The sequence below is a fragment of the Hyperolius riggenbachi genome, chromosome 3 (genome assembly GCF_040937935.1).
Source record: "Hyperolius riggenbachi isolate aHypRig1 chromosome 3, aHypRig1.pri, whole genome shotgun sequence".
NCBI lineage: Eukaryota > Metazoa > Chordata > Amphibia > Anura > Hyperoliidae > Hyperolius > Hyperolius riggenbachi.
The window spans coordinates 241078771-241094065 of record NC_090648.1 but is presented as its reverse complement, the minus strand read 5'-3'; the positions used below and the strand labels follow the sequence as shown (position 1 = coordinate 241094065).

The following is a 15295-nucleotide window of genomic DNA, read 5'->3' as shown; positions in this document are numbered from 1 at the left end:
GAGTCTCCTGCATGTTTTTATTAACAGATTCCATAACCTCCTTTAAAATATTGGAAGTCTGGGAAGCTACAATGGACTCTGTACAATTTTGACATATATTCCTAGGGGCCTCTAAAGATATCTTAGTATTACATAGGCCACATCTCTTATATTTAGGTGGAGCATTTTTTGACTCAGTTTTTGCCTGAAAAACACAAGAGATGACAAAATACTGAGACACCATCAGAAGGAAAACATGGCAGAAACAACTCCCTCCAACTGGAGGACTCACCACTGTAGAACCTGATGGTTGCCCATGCGAAGTGGCTTTAGAAGCGGGGCTTGGAACCTCCGTGTCACGCTGCTGCTGAGGCTGTTCCCCCTTCTGCGGTTGAGACATGTTGCTGATCGCTGCCTCACCGCCAGTGCCACTGCTGCCTGCAGGCCTTTGAGACGGAGAACGCCAGGAGCACGCCTGTTTCACTTCCTGACTCTCCGTTCCGCCCCTTCCGCGGCCTCGTGACGTCAGTACGCTTACGCCCTCCGCGTCTGACCTCACAGGGTGCCGCCTCCAGACGCGGATGCGCCTTGCAGAGCCGGCGTCCGGATGGAAGAGGAGCAGTGTGGCGACCAAAACCACATCAGAGGACGCACACTGCCTGTTTCGGAGGCCGCGGCCTGTGTCACCTCCTGTAACACTTTGCCACTGAACCTCCAATCGCCTGACTCACCCTTTGGTGAGTACCAAAAAACAAAAAAATCAGGAGCTTTGCTTCTTAGCGTGTTTCCGCGTGGAAACACAGATGAACTGAGGAGTATGGGAGGGCGGGGGCTTTTAATCTTCTTGGTTGATTGTGTTTCCACAGATCCGGGGCGGGACCGGATCTCTCAGGTTGTCCCGGATGATAATTAGAGAAAATAAGATATTGCATTTCTGCCTCTGTATTGGAGCGCAGCGTGACCAAGCGTCTAGTGAGACGGTCGTCGCAAGCTCCATCTGGTGCCCGGCACCCCCCCACCTCCATCTCACCACCACTTGATGATCCACAATATGGATGTGCCAACTACAAGTCATCTATTTTAATACCACTGCAAATAAAGAGTCTGGACGGAAGGTGCCCGGAATTCCGCTTCTTTTTTCTCCTGTCTTTGGGGGGGTCTATTCATATATGTTTGTTGGGCCACTGGATGGAAGAAGGGGTGTCTACAGCTACTGTAGACAAAAAGGATTTCACGAAGGAGGGGGGGGGGGGGGGGTGTTTGAGTCATAAGGCGGTAGATCAACGGTGGCCAAGCACATGGGGCATTTTGGAGCGGGACGCTGTATGGGAATAAGGGGATGCGCTATTAGGATAGGCAAATCAAAAACAGATCAGTTAGGTAAGGGTGCCAAGCTGGTGTTGTACCGTACTTGCTTAACGGGGGCAGCATTTGCCCTTTAAAGCTTTGGAAGGAATACATGGCTAGGCGCACGGCTGTAGAGGGTTGCCTGTTGCTACATGCGGATATGACTGTATTGTCTCGTTTCCAGTTTGTGGCAGTCATGAGGAAATGTCTAGACCGAAAGGAGGTGAGTAGCAAGGAGTACGCATCTCACTCTGAGGATTGGGGCAGCTATGAAAGTGGCACGTTTGGGGATGTCAGAGGAGATGGTTAAAAAAAAAAAAAAAAATATTAAAAAAAAAAAAAAGTGGAAGGTTTCTTTTACTTATGTTACTTGCTTGGGTTGTTGTGGTCATGTCAGTTTTTTAAGTGTGCTTGTTTGATTTCCTTTGCAGGTGCTGAAAGGTGCGTGGTATGGATCATGGGCCACTCCTACATCTTTTGGGCAGCAAAGAGGGTGGAGCTAAGGAGATCTGGCCGACAGTTGGGTTTGGATGTGGCCATTGGCCAATGTATAGGTTTTTTGGCATGGGATTAGGGGGCTGCAGTGTAAGGATTTTTTGGTCTCAGTTTCAGGGACAGCTTGTTGCGAAACCATGGCTGGATGTGCCAGTCCGGGGCTGGATGTGCTGGTTGTGCATGCTGGGGGCAACGATATGGGTCAGTGTCCCATGAGGGGCTTGATTAAGTCCATGAAGAGGGATATCCTGGCCAAACGGGAACAGGTCCCCAAAGTGCGTATTATCTGGTCAGAAATGATTCCCAGGTTTGATTGGCGACATGCTCGTAGCCATCAAGCCATGGAGAGGTCTAGGATCAAAGTCAATGGGGAAATGACAAGATTTGTGTTGAAGCAGGGGGACTTGGTGACTCGTCATGTGAGTTTGGAACGGAGGGCCATGTATTTCCGCTCGGACGGGGTTCATCTGAATGATATCGGGGTCGATATCTTCAATTTGGTGCTCCAAGAGCAGATTGAGTTGGCGTATGCGTTGTGGCGTGCGCACCTTCAGTGAGGTATCACTGCTGGCTTGCAGTGGTGGCAGTCCCCTTCTGCTACTAGAGGAGGCAAACAACGGAACCGAGGGGTCAAAGTGGAAAATGGGGTTTGCACATGTATATGCAAAGTGGATTGGTGGTATGGTTACTTACATCGTTGGTTGGCACGAGTTGGCATGTTAGCCCAGGGGACCCCCGGATCAGGCTGCGCGGCCAGGGGTCTGGTTTCATGCTTGAATTGTTGTGGGAAGTTTTGGCGGGCTCCTCGGTTGCCACCAAGATAGCAGGAGGGGATGAAGAACATTGGGGATGTTATTGAATGTTTTGCAGTAATATTTTGATGCAATTTGTTTCTGTTCATGTTTTATAAAGTTTTATTATACTGATGTGTGTTTAGCTGTGGCCGACAATAAAGTATCACTCCAAATAAAGGCCTGGTGTGTTGAGTATAATTTCTTAGTGATAAGAGAGTGCAGCAAGAGTGTCGGTCAGCAGTTACATCATAAAAAAAAAAATTAATATGTGGTTTAGCTGTTTGGTTCTGGGATTGGATGGAGTTGGATGGTAGTGTAGTATTAGGCGGTGGGTATGTAGAACGCAGCCGGGTCAAGACTTTGAAGGGACATAAGGTACCAATAGGGAAACTCTAGTGAAAAATAATGTAATAAAAAGACACATGTTACTTACCGGTAACGTCTTTTCCGGGAGTCGGAAGGACAGCACCCATATGAGATAAATTCCCTCCAGATACTATTGGACAGGAGAAGGTTAAAAATTAGCATACCCTGCAGCAGCATACATATATATATATCCCCAACTCGAACTCACATTCAGTAACAATAAAGATGAACACAAATTAATGCTCAAAAACTCAAATTTTATTTTAATATATATGTACATATACCAATCAGGGTGGGTAGTCCGGGTGCTGTCCTTCCGACTCCCGGAAAAGACGTTACCGGTAAGTAACATGTGTCTTTCCCAGGGTCGTCTCCAGGACAGCACCCATATGAGACTACCAAGATTACACATATGTAACACATATATCCTAGGGTGGGACAGCTGCCTGCAAGACTCTTCTTTCGAAGATTAAATCTCTACTGGAGTCAAAGTTCAGTTTATAATGTTTTACGAATGTATTCTTATTTGACCATGTTGCGGCCCTACAGATCTGTTCTACAGAAACTCCTGCTTTCTCTGCCCAGGAGGTAGACACAGCACGTGTAGAATGTGCCTTGATTAACTGTGGTACTTCCTTTCCCTGAAGCTGATAGGCCATAGTAATTGTCTGCTTTATCCATCTGGCGATGGATGCCTTGAACGCTTGCTTTCCCCTATTAATACCAGAAAATTATACCAGCATTGCTTGTGTCTTTCTCCATGATTTCATTGTTTCCAGGTACTGAATTACACATCTCCTGACATCAAGACAATGAAAATGTTTCTCCTTCTCATTAGAAGGGTCCTGACAGAAAGAAGGGAGGAAAATTTCCTGCGACCTATGAAAACCTGTACAAACCTTAGGTAAGAAAGCAGAATCTAATTTCAGTGTGATCTTATCTTCTGATATAATACAGTATGGTTCTGCTATAGAAAAAACTTGGATCTCTCCCACTCTCCTAGCTGTTGCAATTGCAAGTAAAAAAGCAGTTTTTAGGGTTAACAACTTTTCAGCAATCTCCTGTATAGGCTCAAAAAGTGGGTTCATGAGAGCCTGAAGTACTAAGTTCAGGTCCCAAGGAGGCACATGTGATTTAAATACGGGCTTTATTCTAGACATGGCTCTAAAAAATCTAACAAAAAATTCATTTTCTGCCAATCTCCTTTGTAGAAAGACACTTAAGGCCGCTGTCTGCACCTTTAATGTACTGACACTGAGTCCTTTTTTCCAGTCCTGCCTGTAAAAAACTCTAATGGAGTATATTCCTGTTTTGAATCCATCTTGTTTTCATCGCACCAATGAAGATAGGTTCTCCATGCTTTCAAGTAGATCTTTCTAGTGACCATCTTCCTACTTTGTAGTAGAGTATTGGATAATTTCCCGGAAAATCCTTTCCCCCTTAAAAGCTTTAATTCATCCTCCAGGCTGACAGATGCAACATCTCCAGTTGCGGATGCATTATTGGACCCTGATGTAACAAATCCTGACGTAGGGGTAACCTTACTGGTTCCTGTACTGATAACTTCCCTAACAGAGAAAACCAAGCTCTTTTTGGCCAGAAAGGTATTATTAGTATGCCTGATGCTTTCTCCCTGTAAATCTTGTTGAGGATTTTTGGAATCAACCTGAACAGCGGAAAAGCATAAATCAGATGATCCCTCCAGCTCAGGGCAAATGCATCCACTGCGATCGGATTGTCGGTGGGACAGAGGGAACAAAATTTGTGACATTTTGTATTCTTCCTGGTCGCAAATAAGTCTATTGTCGGAGTCCCCCATTTGCGTGTCAGACTCTGGAAGACCTCCTCGTTTAGTATCCAATCGTCTTGACTCAGTTGTGACCGGCTGAGGTAATCTGCAACAACATTTAAGGTTCCCTTTAGGTGTACTGCCATCAATGACGCTAGATTCATCTCTGCCCACTGAAGGATCCTGCTCCCAGGAGCTGGCGTCTGTGGTTATCATCCTTTGGTATGGCAAGTCCCATAGTCAGCCCTCCCTTAGGTGAGATGGCTCCAACCACCAATGAAGTGACCTCTTGACATAGTGCGGTATTAGTACCCTCTTGTCTAATGCATTCTGTTTCCTGTTCCAAGATTGTAAAATCCATAGTTGAAGTTGTCTTGAATGCATCTGGCCCCATAGGACCGCCGGGAATGAGGATGTCATAAGACCGAGCAGAGACATGGTTTTTCTTAGAGTGATGGTAGTTGAATCCTGAAAAGAAACAACATTCATTAATAAAAGTTCTCTCTTTTGTGCAGGGAGATAAACTCTTTGATTAACAGTATCTATCTGAAAACCCAGGAAAATCATAATCTGAGATGGAGTAAGGGATGATTTTTTCCAATTGATTAACCACCCCACAGATTCAAGAACCATCACTGAGGTCTGAATCTGGGTGGATACTGACATAGCCGAGTCTCCCCATAAAAACAAATCGTCTAGATATGCTATGATTTGAATCTCCTTAAGTCTTAAAAAAGGCAAGAATTTCAGTCATTACTTTCGTAAACAGCCAAGGGGCTGAAGAGAGGCCAAATGGAAGAGCTGTAAATTGATAGTGTCTTACCTCGCCTGCTTGATGTATTGCAAACCTCATGAATGCTTGCGACTCCGGATGTATTGGAATATGAAGATAAGCGTCTTGTAGATCTAGAGACGCCATGTAAGCTCCGTCTTGAAGTAAGCCTAGTACAGACCGAATGTTGTCCATTTAGAATTTTCTGTAACGAATGAATTTGTTCAAAGTCTTTAGATTGAGAATAAAGGTGCCCATACACTCGTCAGATTGGCAGCAGACAGATAAGAAATGCATCTGATGATCTATCTGATGCGTTTTTAGAACATTTTTTACCAGGATAGAATTCCAATAGATTTCAGTTTGAAATCTGTTGAAATTCGATCTGATGGCATTTTTTTGCCATCAGATTTCCATTAAGGCCAATGCAAACTGATAAGCAATCTCATCAGATCGACCTAAATTTTCCACCCTGCTAGTTCGATGGAAATCCATCGAAATCGATCGAAATCGGCCGTCGATCGGTCGATTGGCCAACCGATTTGCGATCGATCGATCGATCGATCGCGATCGATCGGTCGGCCAGAAAATCGGCTGAGTGTATGGGCTGCTTAAGTCTGAAGTTCCCTTGCGGCTTTTTAACCAGGAACACTGGGGAGTAAAAGCCCTGTCCTCTTTGACCTCCTGGAACTTCTCTTATTACCTGCTTTTCCCAAAGATCTGACACTGCACTTTGTAAGGCTAAACTCTGTTCTGTTATGATGGGGGGAGGGGTTACCAGAAATCTTGTGCTTGGTCTCTCCACAAATTCCAGTCTGTAACCCTCTAGAATAATTGTTCTTATCCAAAAATTGTTGGTCAACGTATACCAGTTCTCTATGAAGAGAGCCAGTCTGCCCCCTACTGGAATCCTGGTGTCATTGTTTTTTTTTTTTTTTTTTTTTTTTTTTTAGGCACATTGGCTGGAGAGAAGGTAAATGAGGATTTTCCTTTCTGATCCTTTTGTGCTCTACAGTTTATTCTAAGCCCTGGCCTAGTCTCTGACACCTGCTTTCTTGAACCTCGAAAGGAATGTCTAAACCTGAGAGTTTTCTTTTTATTTGGAAAGTTCTTCTTAAAGTCTGCTGATCTCTCTAATGTTTCATCTAATGTTGTGCCAAATAACAAATTACCTTCACATGGAAACCCACACAGTTTTATCTTGGAGGAAACATCTCCTTCCCAGGGTCTCACCCATATTCCTCTTCTTGCTGAATTGGATAAAGCAGAAGCTCTTGCAGTTAGTCTCACAGTCTCATCTGCTGCATCTGTAAGATAATCTACTACATGGAACAGATTAGGAAAAGATTCACCAACAGACATTAATGTTTTGGGAGAGGAAGGAATCACATTAGGTAATGATTCAGGTACTGCTGAAGAGGTAGATGGGGCAGACTCCTTATAGGATTGGAAGGTAGCCCTTATCTCTGACTTCATCCATCCCATAAGATCTTTAAACATATTTGGGGTTTCCTCTTTAACCACTTTCTGAGTGCAGGAATTGCATAAACTCTTTCCTGATGCAGTTGAAATCTTTGCTGCACACAAAGCACATTTCTTTTCTTTACGCTTTTGCTCAGCTTTTGGCAATTGCGCTGAAGAATGGCTTGATTCAGCTCTTGTTTCCTTTACTTTAACCCGGCTTGTCAGCCTTATACAGTCTGGGCTACAAGCAAGAAAAAGAAAGGACTAACTTACTATCTATAATATCAGAGACCAGAAGCAATAAAGCCCACACTGTGGGATTACATACCAAACCAGCACTGGAGCTCTGCTCAGCAGATCCCTGCGGAGATACGTCTGATCCTTCCATAGTAATTGAGTATAATGGGAAGAACAGACTGAGTTGCTTTAAATGTCTGCCTGGTTCCACCCATAAGGGCTTCCCCCCGCAATCACAACCATGCACATAAGTTCCCTCCTGACCCTTTAGCCTGGACTTACTTAGCCGCCAGCAATGAAAGGGTTAATTTCTGGACGGCGCTCAGCATCCTGCCGCTTACCACTGCATGCCGCCCCCACGCCAGTCCAGCTTCCGCTCTGCTTCCTAGAGGGGCGTGCCCAGACTTCCTCCCGGTCACCTGACCCGGATGAGCCAATCCGACCTCTGCAACGCCGACCACTGCGCGCGCACTGCACGCACAGAATCTCGCCCCATAAGTCTCAGCGTCTTCCTGAGGTCTGTAATTCCGGAGCCGGCGTCCTCTCCCCACATCAATCCCGACTGGCTGGTGTGTACACGGGGGGGAACAGCCGCTCAGAGCCTGCCAACTGACATGGACTCTCCTGATCGATCCTCCTCCTTCCGTGGACAGGAATTAAACTGAATGTGAGTTCGAGTTGGGGATATATATATATGTATGCTGCTGCAGGGTATGCTAATTTTTAACCTTCTCCTGTCCAATAGTATCTGGAGGGAATTTATCTCATATGGGTGCTGTCCTGGAGACGACCCTGGGAAAAGTGCTTAATTTTTACAATAATTATGTATAAAGGATTTAGTCAGCGTTTGTACATTGTAAAATATTTCCTCTGCCCGATTAACATTCTGAAATTTCTGACATTTATCACATGTTGACATTTTTACTGCTGGCAGGTGATTTCAGTGTGATGAGATGCGGCTTGTTTTTTTGGCAGTTGGAAACCGTTGTAAGCAGCTGTTATTTGCCACAGTGCAACAAGGCTCCCACCGTGTGATGTCAGAACCATGGCCCTGACATCACACTGTGGGAGTGGTTTCACCAAAATATAAGCCATACAGAGACCCCCGATGATCAGTTTGTAAAAAGAAAAATACTTCTCATGGGAAAGGGGGTATCAGCTACTGATTGGGATGAAGTTCAATTCTTGATTACGACCACTCTTTAAAGGGTTTAGGTATTAATTTGCAGGGCATGTCTCTGGAGCAATCCTTTTGTATGTTATGTAATTGGTTTTTTTACCAACAGTAACTACCCCTCAACATAATTTATATTGCTCAAGTGAGATTTATATCCCTTCAAGGATCCCTAGAACAATGTTTATCCTAGCATAGTAAACCTGAAACAATTTTTCTCCTAGCATAGTAAAAAAATAAATAAAAAAACGACACTTTACTGTTTCATTGCATATGACAGCACTTACAAAGTATCAAAGATATATTTTAACACGTAGATGTTTGAAAAGCATACAGAATGACAGTAACAGACAGCTTTGTCTTACTCTGTGCATGAGCCATTTGCAACTAAAACATTTTATGAGTGGCATACAAAATCTGAATACCCCTCAACTTGCTGTAAACTCTGATGGATTCAGTAATCCTTTAAGCTGTCAGAGAAGCAAAAAAGGCTTTGCTAACTGCTGTAACTATAGAAACTACCAAATGTGACACACATACATTTAGCATTCATCTCCACTCAGAAATAAGTCAATGAGAGACACAAGAAAACATGTAAGCTTAAGAAAAGGTAGAATTAAACAGGGGGGAAGTGAGGCTTCATCAACAGATGAAATAAATGACACTATATATTTGGTTCTCTTACACACACACACCATCTGCACAGTGAGAAGTATGTGTTTTTTTCTTTGAAAAGCAGCATAAAACTGCTGATATATGCCTTTTTATGACATTTCGAGGGAGAGAAAAATACATACCGTACTTTAGGATGTGAGGAAATGAAAACCTGGGTACATCAGAGGAAGTGACTGCTACAGAGAAAAGCACATATTTTGCACCAAGACAATGGAGAAGTCACCTGAACTCAAGGTTATATACCACAGACATGGCAAGCTTTAAAAACACAGACATACAGAGCTGTAAAATAATCATTTTTACTTATGTGAAAGATGACTTGCCTAGCAAACGAAATGTGGTACAAATCTATCATAATCATATTGGGGTTGGTTCCAGGAGTGTTGCTAGCCCCAAAGGGACAGGGCCGGTTATAGATTTTGTGCTGCCTGAGGAAAACTTGTGATAATTGTGATACCTGATAATTTACTCTGCTTCATTTAATGTTCTCACATGACATGCTGCAGCTCAATAGCACACTGGCTGGCTGTGAGTCTGTGACAAAATGCTCATCCTCAGCTACTCTATTACTCCTCAGGACAGCAGTGCCACATCCTCCCTTCTGCTGTGCAAGTCAAATTAAACAGACTCCTCACAGCACAACAAGCTGCTTTTCCCCATTGGTGACACCTTCACCTTGTTCTCCTCTCTGTTCTCCTCCTACTGACTGAATGCTGTTAGTGTAAACACACAGTACAAACCTGTTGCCCCTGTAATCTCTGCTGCGCCTTATGCAAGTGTTTCACCTTGTTTCATGAGAGAACCAGCGCTGTGTAGGGAATGACAGCAGCATTCTCTGTGCTTCTCTTTCCGCACTAATTTTAAAAGAGCATTATACTGTGTTAACCATCAGTGAAACAGGATGACAATTGTATTACATTTATTTATATTTGCAAATAAACTATGTATCTCTTTCTAATGCAGAATGTATATATAGCTGTGTGTTTTTACATCTTGTTAGTTTACAATGTCTACAAATGTATACAAAGTCTGAAGAAGGCTCATTAGCCAAAGACTCACTGTTTTTATTTTCAGTTAGCCAATAAATGTTATTGTAAAAAACAAAAAATAAATAAATTCTTGCTAACTCACTTTAAGATCTGTCCTTCCTTGTCTTGGCAAAAGTGCTAAACTGTCACTGTTAAAGCACACTTGAGCATTACATCTATGCCAGTGTGTGTAGTTTCTGATCCTTTAACTTCCTTCTGTTCTCTGTTTTGGATGTGCTTCTCTCCATTGCACTGCCCTGTCCCCCCGTTTGTGGCTCTGAATGCAGCCAGTCGCACAGAGGAAAAAGAAGCAGCGCATGCTCTGAGTCTGACCACTTGCTCTCCTTGTAATTTTTCAGAGGGCCAGAGTCCATCCAGCGGGCGGTTTACCCACCTCAGACTGCTTGGTCTCCAGATTCTCTTCCCCGGCTTCTCCCCCTAGTGTCTGAGAACGAACCAGATGGTAGATCTCCTAGTGTCTGATTCTCAGATGCTAGGGGGGAGATGCCAGCTACAGACGATGTCTCCGGACTTGGAAAGTGGATGGAGGCGATGAGTAGTTCTACCCGCTGTGCTACTCTGCTGGCGGAGGGCACACATGACGCACGTGCCCTATGGAGGCACCAGGCACCACAGCTTCCAGTATGTCACCACAACACCCAGTATGTCCCACAGAGGCACCACAGCACCCAGCAGGGTAACCACAGCACCCAGCATGCCACCAATCGATGCACCACAGCTCTCAGCATGCTGCTATTGAGGCTCAACAGCTCCCATGATGTTGCCATAGAGGCACCACAGCTCCCAGCACATCCCTATAGAGCTGTGGAGCCTCTATGGGGGCATGCATGGACCTGTGGTGCATCAATGGGGGTATGCTGCAGGGGGGAGACTGGGCCCTAGGGGGGGGGGGGGACAAAACAAGAGGCCCCTTTCACGACAGCCCCAACCCACATTTTTCTTGTGTTGGGCACCTGTTTTTATCGGGCATCACAGTTGACCAAATAACCTGTAATCGCCGCCTGTAGCGGCACCCATATTATCCCAGCAGATAGGGTTAGGCATCACGGTGTGCATTGGCGGGAGTCTTAGGGTTAGGCTTAGACATTGTCAGATGGAGTCTATTATGGTTAAGCACTGGAGTGGGAAGGATCATGTTAGAGTAAGGTTAGGTTATAGAAGTATATTGGTAAAGATTACTGATATTCTACTATCGGAATTACACAGAATAATGTTAGTAAATGACCTATATTCTACTTACAGCTATCTCTGGTGTCCATTTTACACCCCTATTCCTTTTGCAGTTTGCCCACAACATGGAGGCGCACAACGGAGAATATTAACCACTTGCCGACCGCACGCTTATACCGTGCGTCGGCAAAGTGGCAGCTGCAGGAAGCGTCGCCAGCTGCAGGGCTGATTAATTAGGAAGCAGCCGCTCGCGCGAGCCGATGGCGGCTCGCAGGCTAAATGTAAACACAAGCGGAAATAATCCGCTTTGTTTACATTGTACGGCGCTGCTGCGCAGCAGCGCCGTAAGGCAGATCGGCGATCCCCGGCCAATCAGCGGCCGGGGATCGCCGCCATGTGACAGGGGACGTCCCGTCACTGGCTGCACAGGACGGATAGCGTCCTGTGCAGCCTCGATCGCCGGGGGGGGGCCAGGTAGGAGAGGGAGGATTTCGCCGCGGAGGGGGGCTTTGAGGTGCCCCCCCCCCGCAACACCCAGGCAGGCAGGAGAGATCAGACCCCCCCCCCCTGCACATCATCCCCATAGGGGGGAAAAAAAGGGGGGCAATCTGATCTCTCTGCCTGCAACCTGATCTGTGCTGGGGGCTGCCACAGCCCCACCCAGCACAGATCACTCAAAACAGCGCTGGTCCTTAAGGGGGGGGGGGGGGGTAAAGGGTGGGTCATCAAGTGGTTAATATAACTCCAATTGTTTTGATTGATTAGAAATTATTGGATGGGCCCACTAATGGATGGAAAACTGCTATCCAATCAGATTGATGGTATCGATCCAAAAAGCAGATCAATTTCATTAATCTGATTGGATTGGTTAGCGTTTTTTTCTTCTGTTAGTGAGTCCAACTGTTCTTTCTCGATTGATCATAGCATTTGAACTTGTGGGATTGTATTGTTAATGGGTACCTTAAAGGGGCACTACAGCAAAAAAACTGTCAAATTTAAAATATGTGCAAAACATATACAAATAAGAAGTACATTTTTTCTAGAGTAAAATGAGCCATAAATTACGTTTCTCTCATGTTGCTGTCACAGTAGGTAGTAGAAATCTGACAGAAGTGACAGGTTTTGGACTTTTTATAGGGCATAGTTCCCCAACCCTGTCCTGAAGGCCCACAAACAGTACATGTTTTACAGGAAACCACAAACATTCACAGGTGAGGTAATTAGTGTCTCAGCAGAGCTGATCAAATACTTCTGTGGATTTCCACTAAAACATGCACTGTTGGTGTGCTTTGAGGACAGGGTTAGGGAACACTGTGGGGATTCTCAGGGATATATTTATTTTCAAAAGCACTTAGTGAATGGCAGTTGCTCTGTCCAACTGCCAAAAAACTGTGTAGCGAGCAGGGAAGCTGGGCAGCATCATTGTGTAAATCCTTTTCAGGGAATATTTTTTTTACAGAATAAAAGCCTTGCTGAGAATCCCCTATGGAGAGATGGACTAGTCCCAAAACCTGTCACTTCTGTCAGATTTCTACTACCTACTGTAAGTGACAGCAATATAGGAGAAAAGTAATTTATGGCTCATTTTACTCTGGAAAAAAAAAAGTACTTATTTGTATATGTTTGCACATATTTTACATTTTACAGTTTTTTCCTGTAGTACCCCTGTAAAGCTGGCCATTAACAATACAATCAAGCAGACGACTGATCATGAAAATGATTGGTCGTGCCCACTAAAAGCCAAAAACCAGGTAATTAGTTCGACCAAATTGATGTGATCAATTGGAAAAATTGATTGATCCCAACAATATGATCGAATTGTTCAGCGGGTTTTAGGCTGCTAATGGGCATGACTGATTGTTTCTGATTGATTATACTGTTGATCGATCATCTACTGGATACATATCACACACACTTAGGGCCAGTTCACACTCAGGATGCAAATTGCAATTACGATTGTGTCACGTTGTTGCCACAATTTGCATTTTGATCTCTGTTCAACAGAATGAGAATCACAACCCAATCACCCCCAAAATGCTGCATGCGATTTATGCAAATTGCAAATGCTGCAGCGAGAATACAGGAATACATTATTAGCAGTGATCAGCAAAGCACCCGAGTGTGAACCAGCTCTTACACACGCAGAGAGACAGACACGCACAGTATACGGTAATACTGAACCTCATCTTTCAGTCCTCTGCTCGACTTCCTCTTTTCCTTGTCGAGCTCAGCTGGGCTGGGAGCTGTAATGGCAAGTGCTGCCTCACCAGCCCTGGTTATGTGAGGGGGCAAGCAGCCTGAGGGGAAACTCCTCCCCATCCCCATGGGCCAGTCCACGTCTGGTATGCTGGGTGCCTCTATGGGGGCATGCTGGGTGCTGTAGTGCCTCTATGGGGGCATGCTGGGTGCTGTAGTGCCTCTATGGGGGCATGCTGGGCGCTGTAGTGCCTCTATGGGGGCATGCTGGGCGCTGTAGTGCCTCTATGGGGGCATGCTGGGCGCTGTAGTGCCTCTATGGGGGCATGCTGGGCGCTGTAGTGCCTCTATGGGGGCATGCTGGGCGCTGTAGTGCCTCTATGGGGGCATGCTGGGCGCTGTAGTGCCTCTATGGGGGCATGCTGGGCGCTGTAGTGCCTCTATGGGGGCATGCTGGGGCGCTGTAGTGCCTCTATGGGGGCATGCTGGGCGCTGTAGTGCCTCTACGGGGGCATGCTGGGCGCTGTAGTGCCTTTATAGGGGCATGCTGGGTGCTGTGGTACCTTTATGGGGTCATGCTGGGCATGAGCATGATAGGCATGATGGTGCTTCAATGCGAGGCCTGTGGGAGCATGGAAGGGGGGTTCCGCTAGGTCAGGAAATGTTATGGGGAAACTGTGAGACAAGCTGCAGCAGGCCAGCCTGCTCGGCAGAAAGCTAGAGTCTAGACCAGCCAGCAAAGAAGCCAGGTAACTCTGCCTAGTTATGTGATATGCTGCTTTTTATGAATTAATGGAGAGAGAGGAGCTTCATCCAATATTTTGCCACACCCATTTTTCAGCTGGAGTGCCCTGGATCTTTTAGGATCCTAGCAATGCTCCTGGTTGATTCACTTAATGACGGTGGCATGATTTGGCAATGTGGGTGGGGTGTTTTAGTAAAAAAGACATGTGCATGGTGTGCGTGGGAACATTCTCACCGCTCCAGGTTATTCCTGCAACATGTTTCTCAATCCCTGCCTCCTACACAAGCCACTCCCCCCCCCCCCCCCCCCCCCCCCAAGTCTTTTCTACTCCACCTTCCTGGCTGTACATCACATAGTAAGAGCCCAATATCTATGTGTGCCATGTGCTTCCTCTTGAAGCTTGTCCTCCCATCTGTGAAGGGAGAAAAACAAATTATATGGACTGGAAAGAGATTGTGGTGCAGCTTGTTATAATTTAAGTAGGCCTCAGTTATTTGGACTGAGTTAGTCAAAAAGGGCTTGAGGGGCAGACCTGCCCTTTAAGGGATTTTCTCTTAGAGAGAAAATCTGCAGTTCTGTCAGCAGAACTAGAACATACCAAGAAGCCTGTTCTATGGACAAGGCTGCAGGTCTCACTGACCTCAGCTTGTACGCCACTGGAACAATAAACATCAGCCATATTTACTAAATATCCACATTCCAGTAAGTAAAGGAAAGGTAATATTAATCGAGTAGGTGGGTATTATGACACCACGATGAGGCTCATCCAATAGTCGGGTCTAGGGGATGGCGAATATGATGTCACGTTTAACTCTTTCCTAGTCGGTATTAAAAACCTAGGTGGGCGCTCAGAGCTCACTATGCTTCTGACTTTCCCACTAGATCTAAAGGCTGACTGGAACCCCAAAGTATTTCCATTCTATATGTAATCTGATATAATGTATGCTGTACATAGGTAGTCTAGTGTAGTTAGGAAGAAGGTACCTGATTGACTTCAGCAGGAAGTCTAATCAAGAAGCTTGTAACGCAACATGAAGATTGGC

General features: G+C 45.4%; 1 protein-coding gene across 1 annotated transcript in view; it reads left to right on the top strand.

Moving 5' to 3' along the window:
* Positions 1 to 1958: 1958 nt before the first annotated feature.
* The window catches only part of LOC137562285 (high mobility group nucleosome-binding domain-containing protein 5-like), a gene marked incomplete at its 3' end in the record, with an annotated part of 15013 nt that continues 1676 nt past the window's right edge, over positions 1959 to 15295 (top strand). The window contains exons 1-2 of the mRNA XM_068273620.1: positions 1959 to 2347; positions 12972 to 13062. Coding sequence (XP_068129721.1) covers positions 1959 to 2347; positions 12972 to 13062 — 480 coding nt within the window. The remainder of the gene's footprint in view (positions 2348 to 12971; positions 13063 to 15295) is intronic.